This window comes from Oncorhynchus kisutch, linkage group LG14 (genome assembly GCF_002021735.2).
Source record: "Oncorhynchus kisutch isolate 150728-3 linkage group LG14, Okis_V2, whole genome shotgun sequence".
NCBI lineage: Eukaryota > Metazoa > Chordata > Actinopteri > Salmoniformes > Salmonidae > Oncorhynchus > Oncorhynchus kisutch.
Genome location: NC_034187.2, coordinates 54,676,850 through 54,692,645, shown reverse-complemented (window position 1 = coordinate 54,692,645; position 15,796 = coordinate 54,676,850). Strand labels below are relative to the sequence as shown.

At 42.9% G+C, this 15,796-nt stretch overlaps 1 protein-coding gene across 1 annotated transcript in view; it reads right to left on the bottom strand.

Moving 5' to 3' along the window:
- LOC109904456 (glutamate receptor ionotropic, NMDA 2D) overlaps positions 1 to 15,796 on the bottom strand; it is a 43,561-nt gene that overhangs the window by 11,964 nt on the left and 15,801 nt on the right. The window contains exons 4-10 of the mRNA XM_031789340.1: positions 9,941 to 10,055; positions 6,932 to 7,140; positions 5,463 to 5,631; positions 4,785 to 4,938; positions 3,024 to 3,149; positions 2,567 to 2,796; positions 664 to 824 (exon numbers count right to left, since the gene is read on the bottom strand). Coding sequence (XP_031645200.1) covers positions 664 to 824; positions 2,567 to 2,796; positions 3,024 to 3,149; positions 4,785 to 4,938; positions 5,463 to 5,631; positions 6,932 to 7,140; positions 9,941 to 10,055 — 1,164 coding nt within the window. The remainder of the gene's footprint in view (positions 1 to 663; positions 825 to 2,566; positions 2,797 to 3,023; positions 3,150 to 4,784; positions 4,939 to 5,462; positions 5,632 to 6,931; positions 7,141 to 9,940; positions 10,056 to 15,796) is intronic.

Sequence of the window (15,796 nt, the reverse complement as noted above, 5' to 3'; positions counted from 1 at the left end):
TATACGGAGACTTGATTACACACAGGTGGATTGTATTTATCATCATTAGTCATTTAGGTCAACATTGGATCATTCAGAGATCCTCACTGAACTTCTGGAGAGAGTTTGCTGCACTGAAAGTAAAGGGGCTGAATAATTTTGCACGCCCAATTTTTCAGTTTTTGATTTGTTAAAAAAGTTTGAAATATCCAATAAATGTCGTTCCACTTCATGATTGTGTCCCACTTGTTGTTGATTCTTCACACAAAAATACAGTTTTATATCTTTATGTTTGAAGCCTGAAATGTGGCAAAAGGTCGCAAAGTTCAAGGGGGCCGAATACTTTCGCAAGGCACTGTATGTTTTGTCTAATGTAAGCAGAATCCATATTTTGCACTACAGACACCAGCAGAGAGACAAACACACATACAGTACAGTACGATAGGACGTCCCAGGGAGATAATTGTTGCTAAGCGGTTGCTATGCTGGGTTGTGTTCATTTGAACACATAACGGGAAAAATAAATGCAACGGAAAACGAAAATGTGCGTTTCTTATTGGACAAGTCTAGGTAGTCCCTCCCTGTTTCAGTCTGTTTTCTTTCCATTTGGTGCCTAATGAATATGGCCCTGGTTGAATGCAATGAAATGAAAGGGATGTCATCTTCACAAACACGCAAACTGACCCAGTCTTGAGGTTGTCGATGGCCTCCTCCACGCCCTTCTGGTTGTTGCGGATCATGAAGTTGTGCATGTTGGCGTAGTTGCTGCGGATGTTCTCCTCCGTGCTCCCGTTGGGGACGGTGCCAAATCGGAGCGGGGGGTACTGCTCAGTGGGCTGCTGGAACTGAGGGGATAGAGGAAGAACTAGAGGTTGATGTGGGGATTCAGGATAAATGTTGAGTGACAAGAGTACATTACATCGTAAAAAATGCATGCATAGAGATCTAAGGAAGTTGGACAGGTGGACAATACCCTAAGCAACGTGTCATGAAATCAAAGAGCGGACAAAACACGAGAACGTTTCAAAAGGGTTGCGGCTCAAATCTCCAACACCAACTCAGCAAGTTGAGGGTCTATCTTTTGAGATGTTATTGTGATTTCTGGCTGTACTGTCCAGTGCCTACCCAACGTCCTTAGAGCTCATGTAAAAAAGTACAGAGATCTTCAGAAAGGGAGAGAATTGAGAGGGATGAAAGTTAGAGATGGATCAATGCATAAATTGTCTGAAGGTGGCAGCAGAATTACCACTAGACCAAAAAACGTCTACCGTAATTTCCGGACTATAAACCGCTACTTTATTCCCACACTTTGAACCTGGCGGTTTATACAATGACGCGACTAATTTATGGATTTTTCCCGCTTTCACAAGATTCATGCCGCCAAAAAACTGAGCACCGTCACATAATGTGACGTAAATGGAGCGCGCTCAAACTTCCCATCATTCTGATTACGGTAGTAATTTTGTCACCCTCATCATGGCAAAGACACGGAGAAATGCATATGATGCAGCTTTCAAGTTGAAGGCGATAGATCTGGCTGTTGGAAAAGGTAATAGAGCTGCTGCACGGGAGCTTGGCCTTAATGAGTCGATGATAAGACGTTGGAAACAGCAGCGTGAGGAACTGACTCAGTGCAAAAAGACAACAAAAGCTTTCAGAGGGAAGAAAAGCAGATGGACCAAAGTATTTGCAGCCACTCGACATCCGTGTAAATCGTGCATTTAAGGTGCCGCTCCTTGTTCAGTGGGAGGCTTGGATGACAAGTGGGGAGAAATCCTTCACTAAAACGGGCTGCATGCGAAGAGCAACTTATGGTCAAGTCTGCCAGTGGGTCCTGACAGCGTGGAGCATTGTCAAAAAATCCACTATCATCAACGGGTTTCGAAAGGCTGGACTGCTGCGTGTTGAAGGGGCAGCATGAGCTCAGCGGGGTATTTGCCTCCGGATGAAAGTGACGAGAGCGACAATGAAAACGATCCAACATCGGATGAAGCAATTCTGAGGCTATTCAACTCCGACACCGAAGGAGATTACTTCAGTGGTTTCAGTGCGCAGGAGGAGGAAGATAGTGACCAATGACTTCCTTGGTAGGCTACTGTTTTAATTTTTGTTACAAGCCATGTTTCGTTAAAGCCCATTTATTTTTGTTACAAGCTGTGTTTCGTTAAAGCCTATTTATTTTTGTTACAACGCCGTGTTTCGTTTAAAGGCTGTGTAAAGTTAATTTGTTTCAATGTACCGGTAGGCACCTGCGGTTTATAGACATGTGCGGCTTATTTATGTACAAAATACATCTTTTTTTTTATAATTCAGTGGGTGCGGTTTATATTCAGGTGCGCTTAATAGTCCAGCAATTACGGTACTTTTATTGACTTCCGGGCACTACCCTGATTCTCCACCTTGCACATTCCCACTTGCACATTCCCATCATGGATTAACAATAATGGAGACTCCCTCCAGCCAATGCCTTCACCAATCCATAGACAGGTAATGTGCAAGTGGGAAAAATTGAGGCACCGCTGTGGTATGGAAACAGACATTATGGCCATCTTGGCCTTGGATCAGAACGGCCTCCTCACTCGCACACCTTCTTGTCGCTGAGACCAGACACAGTGTCGATGTACTCCTCCTGGATCATGAAGGCTGCCAGGTTGGCCGTGTAGGAGGCCAGGAAGATGACAGCGAAGAAGGCCCACACCAGCACCATGATCTTACTAGTGGTTCCTCTGGGGTTCTCCACAGGCACTGAGTTATTGAAGACCAGAGCCCACAGCAGCCAGATAGACTTCCCTATGGTGAATTTAGAGCCCCCTGTCTCTGGATAGAGAGAGATAAGGTGGACAGACAGAGGGGGGAGTGGGAGAGACAGTGAGTGAGAAAGAAATAGAAAAAGAGAAAGAGAGAGAGAGAGAGAAATGGACATTGAATGGAAAATAAATATCCCCAGGTTACTCACAATAGCATATAACTCATCACAACCATTTAAATTGCTTCAATGGTGATAACCTGAAATAATAATGACCATACTGTAATAAATGACTTACTCTTTGCACTTTGCAGGCTGCGGTTGTAGCCAACAGGGCTGAAGAACTCGAAAATAAAGACTGTGACGGCGACCACGGACAAGCACATGACGAACATCATCACCCACACAGCTGGGCTGTACGGCTCTGAAACATCACATCACAAAGACAAGGGTTCTGTCCTAAGGTTCTCACTAGCTTGCTACTTAGAATGAAGCTATGGATGCATCGCAAATTGCCCAAAAAATTATTAAAAACTCCAGCCACCCTAGTCATAGACTGTTGTCTCTGCTACCACACGGCAAGCGGTACCGGAGCGCCAAGTCTAGGCCCAAGAGGCTTCTAAAACAGCATCTACCCACAAGCCATAAGACTCCTGAACATCTAATCAAAAGGCTACCCAGACTATTTGCCCACCCCCTCTTTTACGCTGCTGCTACTCGTTGTTTATTATCTAATCATAGTCATTTTAATAACTCTACCAACAGTACATGTAAATATTACCTCAATTACTTCAACTAACCGGTGCCCCCGCACATTGACTCTGTATCGGTACCCTTGTATATAGTCTCGCTATTGTTATTTTACTCTGGTTCCTTTTACTTCTTATTCATATTTTTTAAACTGCATTGTTGGTTAGGGGCTTGTAAGTAAGCATTTGACTGTAACACTGTAATTACATGTATTATTGTGTTTCATGAAATGAAGAGTTTTTTGTTATTTACACAAGTGGAATAAGGAACCGTCTCATTTTTGGAGGTTCAGATTCTGTCTGACCCGAGTCATATAGGAGTAACTTACAAGCTCAAAATGGTCGACGGTCTCAAGAAAACGACCTTACAGAAAGGGTCAGGCTTGAAGATCCAAGATTTTCTTGGCAAGAGATTACTCTGGGCTCATGCCAGCTAAGACATACTGAGACCAAGCCAAGGACCCTTAGGTTACAATCAAATCAGTGACCCTTGAATCAGACGAAATGGCCTTGGGGGAAAAAAACAAAAGAAACTCCAGGTTGCACACAGTACAGGTCCAGATTGTCTACTAAATCTTACTTGACAGATAGATAAACATCCATGTTTGAAATGGATCATTCAGAGGTGGAAAAAAACGACATACATTATGTGCTGATTGAGTGTCTGAAACTAAGACCACATCCAGTCTGTGCTACTTGAGTCGCTAGCTGAGCGAGCTTGTTTCACTTACAGCACAACCGCCTCCTATGGCCAGATTACTGTGTAATACTGAGTCATATCTGATGAGCTGCCATTACACACTGTATTATCTAAGATCTGGCTGCAGATATAGACGCACCATCACGTCTCAATCGATGGCTGTAGGATTAAAATGCCGGCCTTGTCTGCAGCCTGAGTCTCTGTCTCTACATGCTTGGGAAAAGTCTGGAATTAGGCTGACGCGATTTGAAATGTAGAGGTGTTATCTTAGAGACATATTTTACTCTGAAATATCTTGACCCTTCATTATCGAGGGAGGGGGGGGGGGGAGGCATAGCCCATTGGAATAGTGAATTTAATCAAAGGCTACAGTGAAAAATACAAATATCGATGTTTTTATGGCCTTTGTTTCAGATGCCTGTGAAAACCATGCTTGGCAACTTCGATACTAAACCAAGAGGGAGAAATCAAGGTTTTCCTTGTTAATGGGGGGTAACATTGGTTGGGGTATGTCAGGTATTGTGTGTTACAATAGACTCTTCATAGCCCATCATAGGCCCTTCATATGCCCTTTATAGGCCTTCATAAGCTCTTAGTCAGCCCTGCTCACCAAGGAAGGCCGACGGCGAGACGGTGCCGTTGCTACGGGAGACCATGACGCTGATGCCCGTCTCCACGAAGGGCACGGAGAACTCCACAGCCTCTGACCTCTCCTTGTTGACTGTCAGGGAGCCAATGGCCATGTCGGCCCGTTTATAAACCACCTGGTGGGCGGGAGGGGAACTGCAGTTAGGAACAGAAAAAAATGGGCCCATTCACGTTCACAGGCACTCACTTCCAGCTGTCTCAGTAGTAAAATGGTTACATTAATGAGATCCGAGAGTGAGTTGTGCAACTAAGGAGGAAAAGGGACACCTGCACCTGGTAGTAGCAGGAGCCTAGCCACCCGGTGGCTGTATAAACACAGCAACACACCCTTAGCTGTGCTGTCACTGTGAATGTGGGTTGACACATCCCCATCTCTTCTCTGTTAGCCACCCGTATTAATCCCGGCACCCAGAGGGGGATTGTCTTCCCTGGAAATAGCGAGGCATTTGCCCAAGACTCCACGCCAAACACTCCCGAGTTACTTCGCCATGGGAATACTAATCTATTTGACAGTTCTTGGTCTCATTCTGTCTCCCGTTTACTTTCAGGGGATTTTGAGGAGGAATTGCATGGCACCCCTTGAACACGTTTTTTTTTTATGCGAAAAGAAAGAGAGAAGAAGAAATACATGACCCCTGACCTCCCCGACCATGCCATTCCACTGCCCATCACTCCCCCTCTTCCCGTGTCTGCCATTGGTCACCAGGTAGAGGTCATAGGAGAAGCCCACTATTTTGGCCAATCGCTTGAGGACGTCAATGCAGAAGCCTTTGCAGCAGTGCTTCGATGATTTCTCATCCACCGGCACACTGTGGTTACAGATAGAGCGAGGGAGGGAAGGAGAGAAAGACAGGGAGGGAGATATTAGAGACAGGAGGCAGAGGAAAGAGAGAAACAGAAGGGAGACACAGAAGGGCAAGGAGTGAACGTATGAATTATTAGCAAGAGCTGTAGTTTCTGGATCAATACTGCCTGTAGTTGGACTGCTCAGTTTTAGAGAAGGGAGGCATATCAGGACAGACAGGAGAGGAGCAGGAGGACTGCATAAAAACTGGATTAATTGTCATTTTTCAGGGTGGGTTATCCTCAGCAGGGGACGAGGAGATTTAACAGGACATACGTGGACTCTTTCTAAGCATGTAGCTTTACAATAGGAATGTCGACAGAAAAAGCCTATTGACATATTAAAAGTTAAGTTTAGCAGGGCAAATATCAATGTGTGGTCCCTCCCTGTATGCCCACTATGATAACCAACCAGTTAGCGCAGGTATTGCGATTCCAATGGAATGTTAAAAGCAGGCTGATTAACTGGGGAAATCTCTCTGAGCCAATACAATTGATGGAACTTTCCGCAGGCTTTGTTACCAGACGTCTTATCAGAGACAGGCTGGGAACACATAACCCACTAAACAGACCTCCAGAGACCAGGACAGACTGTGAAACGAGTACAAGAGAGAATAAACAACAGCATGTCAATGAAAAAAAAACTGGCAAAGCATGTGGTTACTGGTTAGACTACGCTGCATCCCAAAAATGTAAGATTTTTTAAATATCTCAAAGTATATTTCTACCTTGTGTGCAGCCCGGAGCTGTTTGTCAAAATCAAGAGTAGAGCAATGAAGCTGATGATGTCATAGGGTCAATGGGCACCATTGTGGCGCACGGCATAGATTTACTTTAACAATTATAAAGACATTTTCAAAGTCAAAAGGGTTTATTACTTATTTACTGCAATTCAGTTGCTAAATCTTTACAAATTCCCTGCAATTCTTTTCCCTGAATGGCTTGAGGGGAGGGAATGTAACCATGTGACATCATAGGTAGAGTGGAGTAAAACATTGTGTTTGAAACACACTCTCAATAAATTATATCAATAACAAGGAGCAACATAGCCAACCACAATTATCATTTTTGTATGATATGATAGTTACAACATTTAAACTATGTTGGTTACATGTTGGTCATGTTTAAAACATCTACATGGTTAGACCATGGTCAGTCATGGTTAAATATCTACATGGTTAGACCATGGTCAGTTATGGTTAAATATATCCATGGTTAGACCAGGGTAGGTCATGGTAAAACATCCGCCCCAGTAGCAGGCCTTACTTGGTGGTGTTGAGTGGTAGTCTGCAGGGCACCGAGTCCCGGATGCAGGAGTTGGTGCCTGGGTCGGCTGGCTCCACAATGACAAAGGGCCTCTCCTCCAGGGTGACCACCTTGAGGTGCTGGGTGTCATCCAGAGGCTTGAGGAAGGAGCCGTAGCGTGAAAAGGGCTGGATAATGAGATCCAGAACACCGTTCTGCCACGTGCCAACCTGCAGGAGATCATGTAGAGCCATTTAGGAAGTACACTTGTAGTAGTACAGTTTTTGCACTATTCCTGACATTTAATCCGAGCAAAAAGTCCCTGTCTTAGGTCAGTTAGGATCACCACTTTATTTTAAGAATGTGATATGTCAGAATAATAGTAGAGAGAATGATTTATTTCAGCTTTAATTTCTTTCATCACATTCCCAGTGGGTCAGAAGTTTACATACACTCAATTAGTATTTGGTAGAATTGCCTTTTAATTGTTTAACTTGGGTCATACGTTTCGGGTAGCCTTCCACAAGCTTCCCACAATAATTTGGGTGAATTTTGGCCAATTCCTCCAGAGCTGGTGTAACTGAGTCAGGATTGTAGGCCTCCTTGCTCTCTCACACTTTTTCTGTTCTGCCCACAAATGTTTTACAGGATTGAGGTCAGGGTTTGTGATGGCCACTCCAATACCTTGACTTTGTTGTCCTTAAACTATTTTGCCACAACTTTGGAAGTGTGCTTGGGGTCATTGTCCATTTGGAAGACCCATTTGCGACCAAGCTTTAACTTCCTGACTGATATCTTGAGATATTGCTTCAATATATCCACATAATTTTCCTCCCTCATGATGCTATCTATTTTGTGAAGTGCACCAGTCCCTCCTGCAGCAAAGTACCCCCACACCATGATGCTGCCACCCCCGTGCTTCACGGTTGGGGTGTGTTTTTCGGCTTGCAGGCCTCACCCTTTTTCCTCCAAACATAACGATGGACATTATGACCAAACAGTTCTATTACTGTTTCATCCGACCAGAGGACATTTTTCCAAAAATTACAATCTTTGTCCCCATGTGCAGTTGCAAACGGTAGTCTGGCATTTTTATGGCGGTTTTGGAGCAGTGGCGTCTTCCTTGCTGAGCGGCCTTTCAGATTATGTCGATATAGGACTCGTTAAACTGTGGATATAGAATATTTTGTACCTGTTTCCTCCAGCATCTTCACAGGGTCCTTTGCTGTTGTTCTGGGATTGATTTGCACTTTTCGCACCAAAATACGTTCATCTCTAGGAGACAGAATGCGTCTCCTTCCTGAGCGGTATGACCAAAATACGTTCATCTCTAGGAGACAGAATGCGTCTCCTTCCTGAGCGGTATGACAGCTGCATGGTCCCATGGTGTTTATACTTGCGTACTATTGTTTGTACAGATGAACCTAGTACCTTCAGGCGTTTGGGAATTGCTCCCAAGGATGAAATAGACTTGTGGAGGCCTACAATTTTTTTCTGGGGTCTTGGCTGATTTATTTTCATTTTCCCATGATGTCAAGCAAAGAGGCACTGAGTTTGAAGGTAGGCCTTGAACTACATCCACAGGTACACCTCCAATTGACTCAAATTATGTAAATTATCCTATCAGAAGCTTCTAAAGCCATTACATCACTTTCTGGAATTTTCCAAGTTGTTTAAAGGCACAATCAACTTAGTGTATGTAAACTTCTGACCCACTGGAATTGTGATACAGTGAATTATAAGTGAAATAATCTGTCTGTAAACAATTGTTGGAAAAAATTACTTGTGTCATGCACAAAGTAGATGTCCTAACCGACTTGCAAAAACTATAGTTTGTTAACAAGAAATTTGAGGAGTGGTTGAAAAACAACTTTTAATGACCCCGACCTAAGTCTATGTAAACTTTCGACTTCAACTGTATGTGGATCGTGAGGAGGAAAAAGGAAACCTTTTGTGCGACGCACATTTCTCTTTTGCTCACTGCCTCGGTTTGCGGTACGTGTGGCATGTGCTAAACACTTGAGAGTGTTTCGGTGTCTCGGCGGTCAAGCTTACATTGGAGACTGCATACTGGGGGAAAATAAAAACCAGAAGTGAACGCAACCTGTGTTGAAGTGATTCACTAATTAATTCAAGGGAGTGCTTTGAGAGAACCATTTCCCCAGTTCTTCTCCAGGGTTACTTGAACTCGTCAGGTTCTAATATCACTACAATGTATTAGACGTATACCTGTCGACCATGGAATGGCCTTCACGTTTATATTATTATCCTAATATTTGGAATCAGGGTTATTTTATACTATAGGGAACAGTAAGTTACAGTATTTACGGATCTATGGAGACTACAGACGGACAGTATATGATTTGTGGTCATGTGTAAACGTGTATCCGACCAATACAATTTGATTTGATTTGATGCGGTCAGACTTTTCCATCTCGGGTCAAAAACTGGTCCCAGAGCTCAATCGTCCACGGCTTGTTCACTCACCCTTACTGATCAGAGCCCAGAGCACTCAGAGGAGATAGGAAATTAACTGAAGGAGCACTACTACAGAACCCATGTTATCACACAGCTGCAACTGGGTCAGATTAACCCACCTTGACAGTACGGAGGCATATCACGGTTCATAATGAACAAATTCCTCCTGTTGTGAATGGATATCATGGAATCACCAGGCCTTGAGGCAACAACGTGGGTGAACGTACAGAGTGCTGAAAGGTTAGTTGAAAACAGCAGGAATGGAGTGAATGGAGAGCTGAGGCAAGTGCATGGGCTTTCTCTCTCTCGGGGGAACAAACATTAGACGTCGAGTTAGCCAGTTAACGACAGCTAACAAGGTTGACAACACGTTAAATAAGGGGTAAGTAGACACATCCGATGGACTGTGATAGTGTGGTAAGGGTGGTTAGCAAGTTGAGGGGAGAGATTGTGTGTACGTGTGTATGAGGACAGGTTAGCCAGACTTGATGGGTGTGAAATGGTGGTTAGCGAGCGTCAGATAATTAGCGGTTAGCACGCTAACTCACTGACCTCCTCCCAGCCTTTCCCCTCGGAGTAGGAAATCACGTCCAGCACTGGATTAGACAGGTAGCCATCACTGTTGAACGAGTAGTCCCGGCCACTCAGCGTTATGTTACTGAAAAACCTGGAAGACAGGAAATGGAGTGTGGGAATGGCAGACAGAAAGAGGGAAACAGAGAGAAATAGAGAGGCACACTAAACAACTTTCAGCACAAACAGACAGAGAAACTGAGAAACAGGAGACGGAAAAACAGAGAAACGGAGTGGCATGCTAGACTTTCAGCAAGATTCGAGTTTTAGCTGGAAGTGACAGGGAAGGCGTTGAGAGTGGCAGCGAGAGTGGCAGAGCGAGAGAGAGAGACAGAGAGAGAGAGAGAGAGAGAGAGAGAGAGAGAGAGAGAGAGAGAGAAGCAGGGGACACTTAATACTAGATATCTTTCATGTGTCTTCAGCTGCAAGCTTTGTAGTTGAAAGACTAGAGTAGCAGAGTGGCAGGGTGAGAGACAGCAGGCTGTAGCTGGGCAGTTAGGCACTACACTAGAGATCTCTCTATGTCCCAAGCTGCTTGTTATTATGTTCCAGCCATTGTTCAGTTACAGGTAGCTACGTGAGAGGAAAATGTAAATAAATCAATGACTTGATGAACAAAACACGGGAGCTTGCCATTGGAGTAGCCAAAGTTCTGCAAACGGAAAGTAGTTTCTGCTTATCACGTGAATAATGTGCAGAAATTGTGAGTGGTTGAGACTTGCAAAGACTGCAGTATGCAGCAATGTACGGCAGGCAGGTTATTTTCCATCATCTTCAGTGCATCTGTATCTCGTTGATATCGAGAGTGCTAATGGTTTCCTGGCCCTGCCCTGATAATCAGGAGTAAAAGCTATAGAGCAAAACTACACTAGCTGTTGGCTTTCATGTTTTTCATGTTGCTGTTAGGGGCAGTCTGTCGGTTACCGAGTCTGAGATGCTTCCGTGTCGCCATGACAACACTGCACCTAAAAGCACCATTCACAGAGGACGCCAGTCAGATAGAATGTTGAAAAACCAATGCCAGTTCGCTTTTTCTCTCCCTTCCTTCAAAAGGCATTTGGAATTTTTCTCGTCAGCGCTTTCTTGTTTTCATGATGCAGCAATCGCTGATTGAAGATGCCCTCATTTCCTTTCATCCAGCCATTCTTTACACGAGGCTGTCACATAGAAAGCCTACCACACAACATGAGATGTTTGTCTGCGTCTCACCCACTGCCCTCTCTCCAACTTCACAAGAGTATTGAGCTGAATTATGACCTATAATTTATGGGTATTTCTAGATCCATATAGCAGGAGAAATGATTCACATTCTGGCACATGATAAGGCAGGCTGGAGCCCTACTTCTAGGGGCTGTGCTGATCTTCCTATCCATCCTGTTGCTACTGTATACAGTATATGAGGGGCAATAATGGAATGCCACGTAATGGAGTGCAATGCAAATGAGCTAGAAGGATGTATATGTTTATAAAGGATGTATGAAGGAGTCACAAAGGGAATTATTACTATTCACACATGATTTGTCAAACCAAGCCAATTAAGAGAATACTGACGGATCAAATTAAAATCCAATAGAAAGCAGAAAAAAATGAAAGCAGAAAACACCCTTGGTTTCTATTCTACATTCAAATGATTATTTCATGGTTTGGAAAAACAGAGAAGAAATTCTGCTGAAAAATACAAAACTATTCAGTGGTTGCTTTTCTTATAAGATGAAAAAAGACAATGTGTTAATGTTAGCATTCACTTGAACTCTGCAATGCCACTGATCTCTCTTGGTGAGTGCCATGTTGTCATGGCGACCCACAGTCATTGACATTACATGTGTTTCCACAGATGCCGAACATTGTGAGGTGAACAAGCTACGGAATATTTGAATATAGATTTGTCTCTCGTACCGTAACAAAGACAACTCATAATGGCTAATGCATTCAGACAGATAAATATGGAGGGAGGGATAGAGAGAGAGAGAGAGAGAGAGATGGATATGGGGAGTAGGGGTGAAGGGTCTGAGGAGGGGGGTTACTAGCTATTTAAACATCATACAACATTCACATTAATGTACTCTCTTTAGAGCTGCATTTGCATGCCCCCCCTCCCCCCTTCTATTAGATTCTCCCATGCCTCACTGGTGCCAGCTCCTCCATTAGGAAACGGGACAGTTCATGTGGTGGGAAGGGGGGGGGGGGGGGGGGGGGGGAACTGTTTGGTGTGTCCCTATGCTGTTGACAGTGCTCCTGCCATGATAGTGATGGCTCGGGAGATACAGAGAGATGCCAGAGGAGCTTTGGTGCCTGGTTGGGTTCGTGGCTGTGTGTGACTGTCTCCAATATTTCTACCCTGCATTTGTATTTGAATTCATTAAGGATCCCCATTAGCTGCTGCCAAGGCAGCAGCTACTCTTCCTGGGTTCCAGCAACATTAAGGCAGTTATGTACAATTTAAAATTGTATATAACACTTTTCACAACACATTAAGTGTGTGTGCCCTCAGGCCACTACTCTACTTCCACATATCTAAGCCAACACAATCAATTATCCTATTTACATGTAAAACGATGAAGCATCAGATCCCTTTTAGAGAAGGGAGGAGGGAGGAGAGAGATGGGGGGGGGGGAGAAAGAGAAGTTAAAGGGAAGAAACGGAGTGATGAGAAAAAGAGTGAACCAGGGAGGAAGAGAAGAGAAGAGAGAGAGAGAGAGAGAGGGTTGTGAAATTACAATAGATGGGAGAGCGTGGGAGGGAAGGAGGGAGGGATGGAGGGGGAGAGAGAAGGAAATTAGATTGAGGATGAGATTGAATGGTGTAATAAAAACAAAGCATAAAGAGCATAGCAGTGGGAGAGAAAAAGGGAGGAGAGAGGGGTGCAGGGATGACAGAGGAGCAGAGAGGTACGGAAGGGGATGCAGATGAAAGATAGAAAGAATTGTGAGAAAAAAGAAGGGAGAGCGGTGAGAGGTAGATGACTGTAGTTTTACCTTGACTGGTCAAATAAATGCATTAAAGAGACCCATTATAGCTGACACATTAACAATGAATGAAGTAGGTGGTAATTAATACATAAATTGGTACCATTTAGGCATTTGGTAACAAGTTATTGCCTTCAGAAAGTATTGACACCCCTTGAAATTGATTACATTGAGATTTCTTGTAAAAATGTCAAAGTGGAATTGTGTTTTTTGAAATTTGTACAAATTAATAAAAAATGAAAAGCTGAAATGTCGTGTCAATAAATATGTAATGTCAATACGTATTGTTATGGCATGTCAAAATAAGTTCAGGAGTAAAAATGTGCTTAACAAGTCACATAATAAGTTGCAGGACTCACTCTGTGTGCAATAATAGTGTTTAACATGATTTAAAGAATGACTACCTCATCTCTGTACCCTACACATATACTATTATCTGTAAGGTCCCTCAGTCGACCAGTGAACTTCAAACACAGATTCAACAACAAAGACCAGGGAGGTTTTCCAATGACAGTAAAGAAGGGCACCTATTTGTAGGGTAAAAATAAGAAAAGCATACTTTTTAATATTCCTGTAAGCATGGTGAAGTTATTAATTACACGTTAGATAGTGTATCAATAAACCCAGTCTCTACAAAGATACAGGTGTCCTTCCTAACTCAGTTGCCAGAGAGGAAGGAAACCGCTCAGGGATTTCACCATGAAGCCGATGGTGACTTTAAAACAGTTACATAGTTTAGTTACAGAGTTTAATGGTTGTTATAGGAGAAAACTGAGGATGAATCTACAACATTATAGAAACTCAACAAAACTACACTAATTGACTGAGTGAAAAGATGTAAGCCTGTACCGAATTTTTTTTCTTTCAAAACATGCCTCCTGTTTGCAACAAGGCAATAAAGTAATGCTGCAAAAAATGTGGCAAAGCAATTAACTTTTTGTGTTGAATTCAACACATTACTGAGCACAACTCTCCATATTTTCAAGCTTAGTGGTGGCTGCTTTATGTTATGGGTAATATTGTAATCGTTAAGGACTGGGGAGTTTTTCAGGAAAAAAAATCAACGGAATTGAGGCAAAGGCAAAATCCTAGAGGAAAACCTGGTTCAGTCTGCTTTCCAACAGACACTGGGAAATTAATTCACCTTTCAGTAGGACTATAACCTAAAACACAAGGCCAAATCTACACTACAGTTTCTTATCAAGAAAACAGTGAATGTTATTGAGTGGCTGAGTAACAGTTTTTACTTAAATCTGCTTGAAAATCTATGGCAAGACCTGAAAATGGTTGTCTAGCAACAACCAATTTGACAGAACTTGAAGAATTCTTAACAGAATAACGGGTAAATGTTGCACAATCCAGGTGTGCAAAGCTCTTAGCGAATTGCTCAGAAAGACATACAGCTGTAATCGCTGCCAAAGGGGACTCTTACATGTATTGACTCAGGGATGTGGATATTTCTGTATTTCATTTTCAATACATTTCTACACATTTCTAAAAACATGTTTTCAGTTTTTGTGTGTAGATGTGTGAGAATATATATATTTTTTAAATCCATTTTGAATTCAGGCTGTAACACACATAAAATGTGGAATAAGTCGAGGGGTATGAATACTTTCTGAAGGCACTCTATCTACAGCCTATCAGTAACATTTCAACTAACGATCTACTAACCTTTGCCCTAAGGGTAAGGGTTACCCTTATCCTAACCCTAAACTTAACCCTAGCCCTAACCCTTACTCTAAACCTAACCATAACCGTAACCTTAGCAAGCAGTTTGCTTACCAACAGAGAGTACGACCATCTGCACAGCATCTACAGATTGAACATCCGGACTATCCAGATGAAGTATGACCATGTCTTTGTGGCTATAATGGAATACATCCTCAGCAGTTCGTTTAATCCCCCAATGCTAGTCAGTAAACTATCTTGATTAGCATAGACAAGTCATGTATTTTAACTTGATTTACATGGACTCAACATGGCATGCACAGTACCTTTAACTTGATTCACATTGACTCAACAAGCTATGTACAGTTGAAGTCTGAAGTTGACATACACCTAGGTTAGGACATCTACTTTGTGTATGACACAAGTAATTTTTCCAACAATTGTTTACAGACAGATTATTTTACTTATAACTCACTGTATTACAATTCCAGTGGGTTAGAAGTTCACATACACTAAATTGACTGTGCTTTTAAACAGCTTGGAAAATTCCAGAAAATGATGTCATGGCTTTAGAAGCTTCTGATAGGCTAATTGACATCATTTGAGTCAATTGGAGGTGTACCTGTAGATGTATGTCAGTGCCTACCTTCAAACTCTGTGCCTCTTTGCTTGAGATCATGGGGAAATCAAAAGAAATCAGCCAAGACCTCAGAAAAAGAATTGTAGACCTCCACAAGTCTGGTTCATCCTTGGGAGCAATTTCCAAACGCCTGAAGGTACCACGTTCATCTGTACAAACAATAGTATGCAAGTATAAACACCATGGGACCACGCAGCCATGGGACCCTGACTCAGTTACACCAGCTCTGTCAGGAGGAATGGGCCAAAATTCACCCAATTTATTGTGGGAAGCTTGTGGAAGGCTATCCAAAATGTTTAACCCAAGTTAAACAATATAAAGGCAATGCTACCAAATACTATCTGACCCACTGGGAATGTATAAAGTATAAACACCATGGGACCACGCAGCCGTCATACCGCTCAGGAATGAGACGCCTTCTGTCTCCTAGAAATTAACGTACTTTGGTGGGAAAAGTGCAAATCAATCCCAGAACAACAGCAAAGGACCTTGTGAAGATGCTGGAGGAAACAGGTACAAAGGTATCTATATCCACAGTAAAACGAGTCCTATATTGAC